This window comes from Eulemur rufifrons, chromosome 15, assembly GCF_041146395.1.
Source record: "Eulemur rufifrons isolate Redbay chromosome 15, OSU_ERuf_1, whole genome shotgun sequence".
Classification (NCBI taxonomy): Eukaryota; Metazoa; Chordata; class Mammalia; order Primates; family Lemuridae; genus Eulemur; species Eulemur rufifrons.
In genome coordinates, this window is record NC_090997.1 from 42207619 (window position 1) to 42222484 (window position 14866).

The 14866-nt window shown below is 36.2% G+C and overlaps 1 protein-coding gene across 50 annotated transcripts in view; it reads right to left on the reverse strand.

The window, feature by feature from the left end:
• Window positions 1-14866, reverse strand: part of SNAP91 (synaptosome associated protein 91) — a 139984-nt gene that overhangs the window by 64664 nt on the left and 60454 nt on the right. For 44 of the 50 annotated variants that reach the window (XR_011235504.1, XM_069487552.1, XM_069487557.1 and 41 more), the window contains 2 exons: window positions 6066-6172; window positions 1225-1266 (listed from right to left, as the gene is read on the reverse strand). Coding sequence is in view for 49 of the 50 variants with exons in the window: in XM_069487552.1 (XP_069343653.1) it covers window positions 1225-1266; window positions 6066-6172 (149 nt within the window). In the remaining variant the exon portion in view is untranslated. The remainder of the gene's footprint in view (window positions 1-1224; window positions 1267-6065; window positions 6173-14866) is intronic. The other 6 variants (XM_069487543.1, XM_069487561.1, XM_069487547.1 and 3 more) reach the window with 1 other exon arrangement.

The window sequence follows — 14866 nt, forward strand, 5'->3', positions numbered from 1 at the left end:
AATATCTTCTTCATGCATGTGTCTATTCAAACTATTTTCCCATAGTAGCAGAAATATTTTATACTAATATTCTATCTACTAGAATGAGCTATCTCTCAACTTTTAAACTAAAAATACAATGCCATCATGTTCTGAGTTGCTCTACCAATTTCGTTTACAAAGAACTTTGACATTTAATTGGTATTTAATAATACAATACAGAAGACTATTTCTTTGATTTCCCTAATTTTTAATAAAAATTTAAGGATTAACATTATTTTAAATATAGAAACATTTCAAGGCATTATAAGGATATCAAATTACTAAACACAGTCTGATATTAAAAAGTGAATATCTTCATCATGACAATTTTCTTCTATTACAATGACTATCTTTATTTACAAAGACAGAAAATTCATCTATTCATTACTGGTATATAAGATAGCAGCTCTATGTTTTCTCCCATCACCTCCACAACAACATCTCTAGTTAAAGGACATGTTTGGAACAGAAATTTATCATAATGAAGTGATTAAATAAAAATAGTTCCTGCCAATTATGAGAAAAGTCATACAAAAATGCTGTACCTATGAATGACCTTGATTCTATATCTTAGGGGCCATACATTGTACCCTTTTGACAGATGAAAAGATTGACAAAAAAGCCTCACTACTGGTGTCACTTACTAGATGGGCCCCAGAAAAATGACTTATTTACCACTACTACTTTCTTTAAAAAGGTTATTTTACACATGGAAATTCTTTCACTTCATAAGGGAGACAAGAATCAGTGTGGTTGAACTATAACATCAGAGTGTTCCCTATTCATGGTCCTCCTTCATGGCCGGCATATGCTAGAAACTAGGAAGACAAGCAGGAGGAAAAGTGCTAATGTTCTGATTATCATGTCTACGAATAGACACTTTGCATAGCTAAAGCACTTCTATTAACATTATTTAAGGTTTCCTTTTGATCAAGGTCAAGAATGAAAAAATGAACTCAATTAGCAAAAATTCAACTGCCTTTAAAAAAGAAACTATATCACAAGGGCAGGAAAATCTTCCTATTACCTCCAGAAATATCTTCAACAGCTAAAAAGCATAAGTAAGGTAGAATAATTTCCAAGAAAGTTGGTTGGCCTAAATTCACAATGTATTAAATGCTTACAAGACTTATGCCCATTTGTGGCAAGATATGGAGTAATAATTTCATGCATACTGAATCTCCCACTGAGAGAGTCACTTACCTGTGTGAGGTCAGGAATGTCACCTTTGTCAATACCAACTTGCTGTGGATTAAAAAAACAAGAAATTAGTGGATTTTTTTTTTTTTCAGAGACAGAGTCTCATTTTGTCAACCAGGCTACAGTGGCGTAGTGTGATCATAGCTCACCGCAGCCTCAAATTTTTGGGCTTAAGAGATTCTCCTGTCTCAGCCTCTTGAGTAGCTGGGACTACAGTCATGCACCACCACACCTGGCTAATTTTTAAATTTTTTGTAGAAATGGGGGTGGCTATGTTGCCCAGGCTGGTCTCAAACTCCTGGCCTCAAGTGATTCTCCTACCTTGGCCTCCCAAAATGCTGGGATTATAGGCGTGAGCCACTGTGCCTGGACCTTAGTGGAATTTTTAAAATTAATTTTTTTACATTTAATGGAAGATCACCTACATGATTAGTTAAAACAGCCCAGTCTTGATGTAAAAGAATTGTTACTTTATGTATATTGATCTCACTTTGAACGTATACTTCTTATGCAGTTTTTTACTCAAAATAATAGAGCAATAATTTCATTAATATATCTAGATATAACAAATATATAGAATTTTACTAGAATAAAAAATAAATTGAAGAATAAAATTTAAAGGTATTCTCCAAGGTTAATGGTAGCTAAAAATCTAGAACACTGCTTAGACTAAATTTAAATAGTTAATTATGCCAGTAAGTGTTCTGGACAGGGAATGATTATTTAGTTTTGACAAATTGTTCAGGGTATAGTTTCCACCCTTTCTCCCATAGAGAGAACCACTTTGTTAGTTTCTTACATATCCTTCCTGAGTTTCTTTACATATATTCAATGAAATATGAAATATACAAATATATACTTATTTCCCCATTCTTCTACAAATTATAGCATATTATATACAATGGGCTTACATTTTTCACTTAGCAATATATCTTAGAGATTTATCCATACCAATACACAAAATGTCCTCATTTTTTAAACAGCTGCATAGAACTTCTTGGTCCTATGGTTTATTTAGTGAGTTATCTATTAACAGACATTAAAGTTGCTTCCAATCTCTTGCCATTGCAAGCAATGCTGTGCATACCATTTTGCATCTATAGTACACATTTGTAGAAGTGGAATTACTGGGTAAAAGCATATTCAAGTTGGTAATTTTGGTAGCACGAGGATGAGGGAGAGAGAGAAAGAAGGGAGTAAAAGTAAATATGGAAAAATATTAATAAATGTGAATCAATGAAGAGAGCATTTGTGTTCATTACACCATATCAATTGTTTTGTAGGTTTGAAAATTATTCAAAGTAAAAAGTTGGGGAAAACTACAAGTTATAAGTTCAATTCTATCACTTTATATAAATAATGAAATTGAGGTTCAAAGAAACGAAGTGGGTTAAACCAGAGTCTCTCTCCTTGAGAAATGAAGTGCTTTGATTACGCTGATGGAAATTGCAGAGGCGAACACATGAAGCAAAAGTGCTGGGCTCCTACCAAGACAGTAAGGCAAACTTGAGATCGGAAAATCCATTTGTGTGTCAAACGCTGAACTACCTTCTTTCCTTTGACTTTTCTATGTCTACAGCAAGATTTCTCAGCCTTGGCACTATTGGCATTTTGGGAGGATAATTCTTCGTTGGGGGCTGCCATGTGCACCATAAAAGGTTTAGGAGCATCCCTGGCCTCTACCTACTGGATGCTAGTAGCCACCGTCTCCAGTGCAACAACCAAAAATGTCTGTAGATGCTGTTCCCTGAGGAAGAGGGGGGAGCAAAGTCACCCGCTGTTGAGACCACTGGTGTAGAGCACCTGCCCTCATCCCTCTGGATCAGCTTATGTTGGAACCAAGAATCCCTGACTTTACTGAACTCTGGCTACAGGGAAGCCACTGGTGCTTCCTTAAGCTCACTGATATTATTACAAATTATAGAAATTATAAACTAAAACAACTTCATTCTGTTTATATCCACATTTTAATACCTCTTTAGATGATCCATTTAAAAATATGAATATGAATGAAAGATGGATTTGTAAAATGAAAATATTACAGATCCTTAATACTGAAATCATTTTGGGAAATGGTGATATGTTTCCATTAAATGGATAATTCTGTTAAAAGACATAACTTAGGAATTCCTCCTCAACATTGCTATTTTACTGCTCTGAACTTCTGAACCACAATGTAGTTGGAGGATTAGGTGAAGAGTATTACAGAAATCTCATCACTTTCTGTCTGCAAATATTCTGGGAGATATAACGCCTACAAGTCTGATATTTATTTTAGAATAGCAAACTAAGAATAACTTGTTTCTATAAAAAAAGAAGGGCGTTTAACAGAAATGGCTCTTATTGAATACCTTTTGTAAAACAAGGATTTTACAAAGTTTTAATTGTCTGTCTTAGGAGACTTCAGTATAAGAATCTAAGACATGGTAAGTTTTCTGTACTTCAAGCAATTTCTTTGGGAAACTTGAATATTTCTATAGAAATTGTTCAACTACTCTACCTTTTCTTTAATAATGGACAACTTATTGTTAGTATTTACCAAATGGTCAATATATATAGTTGTAGTTTTAAAATGTATTCCAGAAGTATTCTTTAGACTCTGCAGGCCAACAGTACTAACTATAGGGTGGTTATTGAGGATGAGTCCATATGTAGACCACATGAGGGCTGTTTGGTAGAGAGGAGGTTTGTACATTTTCCAAAAAATGTCTGTACTAGCCAATCATAACTAAACCACTTAACACTAATATTCAAACAGTATTTGGACTATGAACAATACAATTTAAATGTAAAAGAAAACCTAAATGGTTATGGTTATCCCATTGTAATTTAATGTCTATTCTTTTAAAAATAATTTTATAAATTAGTATCCATTGTATGAAAAAGTCTTAATCACAATGTTCAAATAAAAACAAAATATTTATTATCCAGTTATTTAAAGACAGACTCTCAAAATGATATCTTATTTCTGTATATTTCCTTCTCAATGGCCTGAATTGGGCCTGTGATAATATGAGGTGTCAACAGACAAAAAGTAAAAATTTTACACGTCAAAATAAAACCTGTGTACCAGCAAAAAAAAAATTTCAAGCAATTCTATCCTTCCTTATAAACTGCCAACATCGATAAACCCATGAGGAAATGCAGATGAACACGGTTTCATGTATAATTTATATGAGCTAATCTTTATCTTTTGTTTCTCTTATACTTAAAAAATATTTTTATTCTTATTACATGCTATATGGGTCAAAGCTCAAGAATCAGCATTTTGTGATATTATTTTGGTCTTAGAATTTGAATGTGACACTTGTTACTCCTGAGAATAAAAGAGATTTGAAAGACAATGCATGGAGTACAGTACTTTTGAAATCACATGTATAAAATGTTTGTTCTTACGATAATATTCTCAAAATGACAAAAATAGCAAAAACATGGGGCCAAGCATGGGCTCACACCTCCCAGCACTCTGGGAGGCTGGGGGGGTGGGCATTGCTGGAGGGCAGGAATTTGAGACCAGCCTGAGTAAGAGCCAGACTCCGTCTCTACAAAAAATAGAAAAACTAGCCAGGTGCAGTAGTGCATGCCTGTAGACCCAGCTACTTGGGAGGCTGAGGCAGGAGGATTGCTTGAGCCCAGGAGTTTGAGGTTGCAGAGAGTTATGATGATGCCACTGCATTCTAGCCCGAGTAACACAGGGAGACCCTGTCTCAAAAAAAAAAAAAAAAAAGCAAAAACATGGCATTAATGTTCCACATCCATAGCATCGTTTGCTTTGCTGTCAAGCCTCAGAACCTCTTTCACACAACACTCTGGTCAATCTCTAGCAATCAATTAGTAGATATGTAAGATAAAAATCCATTTCTCGTCCTGCCAAAGGACTATAAAAACAATGTCATAATTTCCAGTATCAATATATATCAATAATTAGATTTCATAAGAGAAAACACCAACTTAGAGATAACCTCAGGAACACCAAATCCATGGTTACATATTTATTGTGATTAGGTAAAAAGAAATATCCTTGGCTGGGCGCAATGGCTCATGCCTATAATCCTAGCACTCTGGGAGGCCGAGGTGGGAGGATCACTTGAGCTCAGAAGTTCGAGACTAGCCTGAGCAAGAGTGAGACCCCATCTCCACTAATAAAATAGAAAGAAATTAGCTGGACAACTAAAATATATATAGAAAAAAAATTAGCCGGGCATGGTGGTGCACGCCTGTAGTCCCAGCTACTCGAGAGGCTGAGGTAGGAGGATTGCTTGAGCCCAGGAGTTTGAGGTTGCTGTGAGCTAGGCGGATGCCACGGCACTCTAGCCTGGGCAACAGACTGAGACTCTGTCTCAAAAAAAAAAAAAAAAAAAAGAACTATCCTTAAGAAATAATTTATAAACTTTATATTAATAAAATGAATTATACCTTGTTTTGATTTTTCATTGTGTTTAAATCACTGATGAGGTAAAGAAGTCAGAATTTATGATTTATTATTTACACAGTAAGAACAATGGACAGGCTTTTCTAAAGGCAAATCTAGGGTTCAATAAAAAGGAAGCGCTTTCTTACAATAAAAGACAGCCATCAGCTGGAATGGAGCAATGGCCCACGTTGCAAAGCAGCAAATGAGCTTATTATCCATGAAACTCTTATTCGAATGCAGAACGATCATCTGACTGGGACGTAGGAGTGCAGAGTGCAGCTGAGTGGGAAGTGGGATGAATCACTCCCAACCCTAACACTGTGAGTCTGTGGCAGAATGTCTTGCCATATTTTACATTCTATTATGTACTCCAGATACAGGAGTTAATATTTTAAAAATTACATTCCCAACAAAACTTAGTATTACTTACCTCAGCAACCTTGAGAAATTCAGACACTCGTGTCATTCTAGTTAGAAATCGTTTGTAAATTTCTAGAGCATCTTTACATTGTCCTTTCTTCATTTCAAAAAACTTTTCTAGAAGAGATAAAGAGATAAGCAATTTGAAAAGAGTATTATATTTTCTTCTAAGCTTATGTTAAGCTTACTACTTAAAACTTAAATTAATGTTTGAGTCAAAACACTTGGCATTAAAACGTATATGAGATATTAAAGCACCTTAACAAGGGGAGCCTGAATAGTTTAAGAAAGACAAGATCATCGTCGGTCCCATAGGAAACAACTGAAATAATGAAAACAGAATTACAGTAGAGGAATATATGAACCGTCACAGCAGGTTAAATTCATCATCCATATATCCCAATATCCTGTCTTGGAAAATAGCAGTAAATTTTTCTCATAATCTCTAAAGTTATGACTACATTCCATAGCATCTTTATTTTCTTATTAGTTTACTATAAATGAGCGATAGACTATAAAGCAACAGTCCCCAACCTTTTTGGCACCAGAGACTGGTTTTGTGGAAGACAATTCTTCCTTTGGTGGGGATGGTTTCAGGATGATTCAAGTGCATTACATTTATTGTGCAGTCAAACCTCTCTGCTAATGATAATCTGCATTTGCAGCCGCCCCGCCCCCAGCAGTAGTCAGCTCCACCTCAGATCATCAGGCATTAGATTCTCCTAAGGAGCAACCTAGATCCCTCACATGCGCAGTTTATAGTAGGGTTTGCGCTCCTGTAAGAGTCTAATGCCAGTGCTGATCTGACAGGAGGCGGAGCTTATGCGGTGATGCGAGGCGGGTTGCTGTAAATACAGATGAACCTTCCCGTGCTCACCTGCCGCTCACCTCTCTCTGTGTGGCCAGTTTCCTAACAGGCCATGGACCAGTACCAGTGTGTGGCCCCGGAGTTGGGGACCACAGCTACAAAGTAATAATCCATAAACCTTCCTGAGTTAAAGAATTCTTTAAATCTTCTATGTTTTGTATAAATTGATACTTGTTTTTATTGGTCATAAATTATTTTTTTCAAACACTATGGTGTGTCTTTTAGTTATAAAATACTGGAGTTTTGTGAAAAGCATTAGGTTTACCAGACCTTTCATGACTTTTTAGTTTGTAATCATGTCTTCTCAACTTTTAGCTTTCTAGACAGAAAAACAGAGGATTATTTCACTCTTCTCTTTTGTACTCCCAAGACTAGAATTCATAGTCATTGGGGTACTGAAGCTCCATTATAATTCCAGGATGACAGAGTTTTTCCCATACATGCCTTGAAGAAAACGAGTACTTTTATCAGTGTTTTCGTCAGTCATTCATTGCCTCAGTCAGCCAAAAACTGACATTGCAGATGGAGACACAGGAGGCCAATGTCTGCAACAGCTCCCAGGCAATTCAGGATTATACCTGATGGACCAGAATCTTCTTTTTAAGTTCATTATTTTATATTTGCACATGGTTAAATACATGCTATTTTTATATTCTCTCATACTTGAGAGTTATTTCATTCAGCATGTAATTTTACTACCTCAAAAGTATTTTTAATTTTCCCAAGGAAAGTTTAATAATATATAATTACGCAAAGAACTAATTATCAAGAGCAGCTACTCATTACCTTCTGTTGACAGTCTTTGGGTAATTTTACTTTTAACACAGACCTCCCCTGTAGGGTACTTAAGGGAAGTGAAAAGATCAAGAAAACAAACACATACTGTTTTCTACTGGTTAAGATTTAAGAGAAAAGAGTCTTTAAAAAAAAAAAATGACCAAATCTAAGGATATTTTCTTTATCCACTCTATCCTGTTTTCTAATGGTATACATAGACTCATGGTGTTATAAGGGAGAAAATATTTTTTAGTTTAAAAATTTGAAAATAAGGACTTATTCTGTTAAAATAGACTTCTCTCTCTCTCTCTTTATTTATTTTTGAGACAAGGTGTTCCTCTGTCACCCAGGCTGAAGTGCAGTGACACAATCATGGCTCACTATAGCCTTGAACTCCTAGGCTCAAGTGATCCTCCTGCCTCAGCCTCCCAAGTAGCTAGGACTACAAGCATGTACCACCACGCCTGGCTAATTTTTGTTTTTATAGAGATGGGGTCTTGCTACATTGCCCATGCTGGTCTTGAACTGCTGGCCTCAAGCAATCCTCCTGCCTCAACCTCCCAAAGTGCTGAGATTATAGGCATGAGCCACTGCGTGTGGCTTCTTTCTCTCTTCCTCAACAATCTTCACATAAATATCTTCCAAATATGTAAATTACTTCTCTTTAGGATAATCTAAGTTTATATCTTTGTATCAGATGCTCAGCAAGAACACAAAAGAGAAATCAAAGTAAATAATTTCAATTTCCATTTAGAACCAATACTCCAAACTTTTAAGCAACTTTTCTCTGTCTCTGCTGGGTGCTTTTAAAATGATTCGTATCCTTCATAATAATTTAAGATTCAGCAGTAGAAAACATTTAGTAATTATGGCTTTAGGTCATAATCTCATAATTGTTCTATAATACTGGTAATGACAGAAAGGCAACATGTACTATTTTACTGATACAGGCAAAGTTATGAGGTTCCCTTTCCCCTTAGAGACCAGCCCAGGGTTAGGGAAATCAACACTTTTACAGAGGGACTGGTTGCCCCAAAACAAGGCTCTACCTTTTTTTCATATTAAGAATAATATATGTTGATTTTCAGTATTTTAAATGATCAAATTTGATGTTTGCAACGTCAATCTCTGTAAAACTGTGTTAAGTTGTCCTTGTGATAGTAGTGCTAACATGCAAAGGATAACTGTCCTAGGAAAGAAACCAAATGAAAAGGAATCTCATCTCTGAGAGACAAACTGAGAGTTTCTAAATGGACTATTATTAATGACCATTAGTAAGGAAAACAGCTTACTTACAAGTCAGAGTTTCATTACAGCAATAAAACATTTGTGAAGATTTGTAACACCAATAGGGATTCCAACATCAGATGTAAAGTATTGGTCATGAAGTCCTTAACTAAAATTAACCCACAACATATTTTTCAGGTTAATTCCTAGCACTTTCTAGTAAACCAACAAAACACATACCTGCCTCAAGACAATTAGGATACTGTCTTGCATGTCTATGTTCTAGATTGTCACTTTAACAAGAGCAGTTTTCACAACAATGCTGAATAAAGGCTGCTTAAGACTAGAATGTTGTAAGGCAAGAATATAGACTTCCATTACTTTCAAAAGTCAGGTCCTTAATATAAAAAGGTACAAATCTCCTTTTCTACTCCTAAGTTAGTCAATAGACTATCATTTTAAAATTTAATGAAAAAATTATATCTCAAATAGTTATTATTTTAATATAAAGAGAAAATGCATTCTTAATACAATCTACCTGTGAAGTCAACATAAAGTAAAGCAGAGCAGCATTTCAGTAGCTGTTCAAGACGACAACAGAGAAGGATCACAAGGCTGAACATGCTTAATTCCTAAATGAACTGTAAAGACACTAAATCCGACATTCTTGAGGCAGAAGTGGGAATGAAACAAGGGGCACTGATGAAAGAATACGAGAACGAGTCAACAGAACTTCATTTCTGACTGGCTGTGGATTTAAGGAAGATGAACAACTGAAAATGAAGTGAGGTTTTAGTTTTAAAAGACTAATTATATAAAAACGAAAACGAGATTAGGAAGTGTATGTTTAAAAGCTCAGTTTTAGAAATTCTGAGTTTTAGGTAAGAATGCAGTGTCTAAATTTCAGTGTCTACAAACACTAAGACATGCAACACTGAAGCTCAGAAGAGAGGTAAGGACTGAGTCCCATTTGGGACTCATAATAATGGAGATGACAGGTTTCCAATGAAGAATATACATAAGAAGTAGACAAGAAGAGGGCTAGAAATGAACTTTAGTAAAAGCTTGTATTTATGAACAGAAAGGAAAAGTAAGGTCAGCCAACAAAGGAACACAGGAAAGTCTATCCTATCTGGCCTACCAATGAAATCTCCAACTTGAAATACAAATATATTTGGTTTTGAACTTTGTATGTAAAAGCAAGAACCTTCCCTACTAAAGGCAAAACCTCCAAGAACCCTGTGTTTGATGATTAGCTCACCCAACCTCCATTCTAGCCTCTTCTAGATTCATGTGAAGCCAGGGTTCTGGACACGAATTCAGTTCTGCAAATTAGACAGATGTGTGGGAGATCCGGAAGGTCAAACTGAGGCAGGAGCCATCTTCTTGTATCTTTCCAGCTATTGCTTGTGACAGGCGAGATCATAGAAATAGGAGATTGTCCTTCAGCAGCATTCATTCTACTGTCCACTCTCTGACTTCCTGGGTTTCGAGGAGTAATAGTTGAGGTCACAGACACTTGATCTGACTCTGTAATTCCTGGATTATATAATACCTTCAGTTGTCTGTTCTCTAACTTGCTAGAGTTGCAGGACTGCTCTGGTGGTAGCAGCAGCTTCTTGTTTTTAGTGCACCTTGAACCGGTAGACTCAGAAGTAGTAGCTTTTCTACAGTATGAGTACTTATTATTCTGGGAGCCACTTCAGGAGACCGAGCCTAAAACCGGTTCCTGCAGGCTTCCAGTAATTATACAAGCAACTAATTCTCTGTGTTAAATTTCTTTCTATTTAGAATACGTAGAGTGGTTTCTGTTTCTTGAACAGACACAGTATTTAGTACCTAAAGTGGATGCAGAAAACAGACTCTCAAAAATGTCAAATGTAGGAATTCTGGATTAGATATGTAACCTGATTAGATTTGAAGGCAGTGAGGACCAACTGCAACTGTTGGAAAACTGGATTTTTGTAGTTTGTGCTATATAGGAGCAAAATAATTACTTACCACCTATGGTTTTCTGAAATGAAGCTTATAAGAACAAGTAGCTGCTGGGATAGACCACCGTTATGGGGACAAGGCAAATAGAACTGCGGGGTGGATGGCTGTTCCTGACTCCCCTAGAGAGTTTAAAAAGGAAAATGACAATGCACGGTTTTGAATTATTGGTTCAGGTATAGTCTGACTGTGGCGTCCAACACTGCCCTAAAATAATCTTATTTCTTGCAGCCATGGGGCGGTCATAGCTGAAAGTCAGATAAGAGTCTAATCTTGTGAGTCGCTGAATTTAACATCTGTGGGTAAATTATATTTACAGTCTCATTATGGTCTCCTTTGTGAGAGTTAGGGCATTTATTCAGAAAGAAAACTGGAAAGGAGAACATGTGGGTAAATCAAACAAAAATAAGCTTCCCTTGCTGGAAGAAGCTTTTCCTCTTGTCTGAAGAGGCTGGTCCTGTCTCGCCTGGAGGTCTTGTGTCAACCCAGGTTTCACAAGGGAATGAAAATTCTCCTCCAGTATCTCCCTACTTCCTCCTTCCCTGCCAACTGCTTCAATTCTAGAATGAGATTTAGAATCCAGCAATTCCAGCACACCTAGGGAGACAAGTACAAAGTCTGACCCAGCAGGTCTGACCCACTTTCTTTACCTAAAGAAGTGCAAGATGTTGCAAATTTATGTTGGCAGTAGAGTTGTCAGATAAAACATAAGACACCGAGTTAAATTGTAGATAAGCAACAAATAATTTTTAGTATAAGTATGTCCCAAACATTACATGGGACCTAGTAATGCTAAAAAAAATATTCATGTTGATCTGAAATACAAATTTAACTGGGTATCCTGTATTTTCCTTCTGAATCTAGCAGCCATAATTGACAAAAATCTGGAGAATTGGAATGGATCCTAAAGCTGCTGGCCAGGAAAGAAAAAAATATTACATTAGATTTGTAACGTAATTGATAATTTAGCAAATTGAATGAACATGCCAAAAAGTGTGAATTCAAAATGCTAGGCTGAGCATCTGGGAGTGGCTCTAACACAGTGATTCTCAAACGGAAGTCCCCAAACCACTAGAACAGCATCACTTAGGATCTTACTAGGAACACAGATTCTCAGGCCCCACCTCAGACCTACTGAATTAGAAACTCTAGGTTGGGCTCCAGCAACCTGACCTTTAGTGAACTGTCCAGATATTCTTGTGGAAAGTCCTTGAACACTGTAGGAAGTACTTTTCCACAGTCTTCTGCAAATGGACCTTTACTAGAGTGACTATGCACAGGGGAAAGGGACATACCCAGATTTTTTTAAAAAAAGACTTTATTTTTTTAGAGCAGTTTTAGGTTCACAGCAAAATTAAACGGAAGGTACAGAGACTTCCCATAGTCCCCCTACCCCAAAACATGCATAGCCTTCCCCATTATCAACATACCCCATGAGAGTGCTACATTATTTAAAATTGATAAACCTATGTTGACACATCATTACACTCAAAGTTTGTAGTTTACGTTACTGTTCACTCTTGGTTGTACATTCTGTGGGTTTGGACAAATGATAATGACATAAATCCAATATTATGGTATCACACAGGGTATTTTCACTGCCCTAAAAATCCTCTGTGCTCTGCCTATTCATCCCTCCCTGTCAACTAACCACCACTTTTTACTGTCTCCATAGTTTTGCCTTTACCAGAATGTCTTATAGTTGGAATCATACGGTATGTAGGCTTTTCAGAATGGCTTATTTCACTTAGTAATATGCATGGTTCCCACGTTTTTTCATGACTTGATAGTCCATTTCTTTTTACCACTGAATAATATCCACTGTCTGGATGTACTACAGTTCATCCATTCACCTGCTGAAGGACATCTTGCTTGCTTCCAAGTTTTGGCAATTATGAATAAAGATGCTATAAATCTATGTACAGGTTTTTGTGCATACATAAGTTTTCAATCCCTTGGGTAAATACCAAGGAGCACAGCTGCTGTTGTATACAACTAATTCTTATATACTAAATTTAGTTTTGTCAGAAACTTCCAAACTGTCTTCTAAAGTGGCTGTACCATTTTGCATTCCCAAGAGCAATGACTCACAGTTCCCATTACTTCATATCCTGGTCAGCATCTGGTGGTGGTGTCAGTTACTCTAAAGGTTGGTCTTTCTAATAGGTGTCTAATGGTATATCATTGATGTTTTAATTTTCACTTCCCTTGATAACATACGTGGAGCATTTTTTGCACATTTATTTGACATCTGTATATCTTTGTTGGTGAAGTGTCTGTTAAAGTGTTTGGCTCATCTTTAATTGGGTTGTTTTCTTATTGTTGAGTTTTAAGAGTTCTTTGTATATTCTGGATAACAGTTCTTTATCAGATGTGTCTTCTGCAAATATTTTCTTGCAGTCTGTGGCATGTCTTCTCACTCTCTTGTCTTTCACAGAGCAGAAGTTTTAATTTTTAATGAAGTCTAGCTTATCAATTATTTCTTTCAGGGATCATACCTTTGGTATTACATCTAAAAAGTCATCACCATACCCAAGGTCATCTAGGTTTTCTCCTATGTTATCTTCCAGGATTTTTATACTTTTGCACTTTACATTTAGGTCTATGATCCACTCTGAGTTAATTTTTGTGAAGGGTGTAAGGTCTGTGTCTAGTTTCATTTTTTTACACACAGATGTCCAGTTGTCCCAGCATCATTTATTGAAAAGACTACCTTTGCTCCTTTGTTGTATATCAGTTTCTATAAATGTGGATCTATTTCTGGGCTTTCTATTCTGTTTCATTGATCTATTTGTCTATTCTTTTGTCAATATCACATTGTCTTGATTACATTACAGAAGGTTTTGAAGTTTGGTAGTATCAATCCTTCAGCTTTGTTCTTCTTCATCAATATTGCATTGGTAGATGCAAAAATTTTCAATAAAATACTAGCAAATTGAATCCAAGTACTTATCAAAAAAATAATCCACCACGACCAAGTGGGCTTCATCCCAGAGATGCAGGGGTGGTTCAACATACGTAAATCTATAAATGTAATTCACCACATAAATAGAAGCAAAACCAAAAACCATATGATACTCTCATTAGATGCAGAAAAAGCATTTGACAAAATTCAACACTCTTTTATGATAAAAACGCTTAACAAAATAGGCGTAGATGGAACCTACCTAAAAATGATACAAGCCATATATGACAGACCCACAGCCAACATCATTTTGAATGGGGAAAAATTGAAAGCACTCCCACTTAGAACTGGAACCAGACAGGGCTGCCCACTGTCCCCATTACTTTTCAACATAGTATTGGAAGTCCTTGCGAGAGCTATCAGGCAAGAGAGCAAAATCAAGGGAGTCCAAATAGGGAAGGAAGAGATCAAACTCTCACTTTTTGCTGACGATATGATGCTATATCTGGAAAACCCCCAGGATTCAACCATGAGACTCCTGGAATTGATTAACGAATATAGCAAAGTCTCTGGCTACAAAATTAATATACACAAATCAGAGGCATTTATATATGCCAATAACAGTCAATCAGAAAACCAAATTAAAGACTCAATACCCTTCAAAATAGCAACAAAGAAAATAAAATATCTAGGTATATACCTAACTAAAGAGGTAAAGGACCTCTATAAGGAAAACTATGAAACACTGAGAAAAGAAATAGCAGAACTTGCAAATAGATGGAAAAATATACCATGCTCGTGGATCGGAAGAATCAACATTGTTAAAATGTCTATACTACCCAAAGTGATCTACAGATTCAATGCAATCCCTATTAAATTACCAATATCATTCTTCACAGATGTAGAGAAAATAATTATACACTTTGTATGGAACCAGAGAAGACCCCGTATAGCAAAAGCAATTTTAAGCAACAAAAACAAAATGGGAGGTATTAATTTGCCAGACCTCAAACTATACTACAAGGCCGTGGTTCTTAAAACA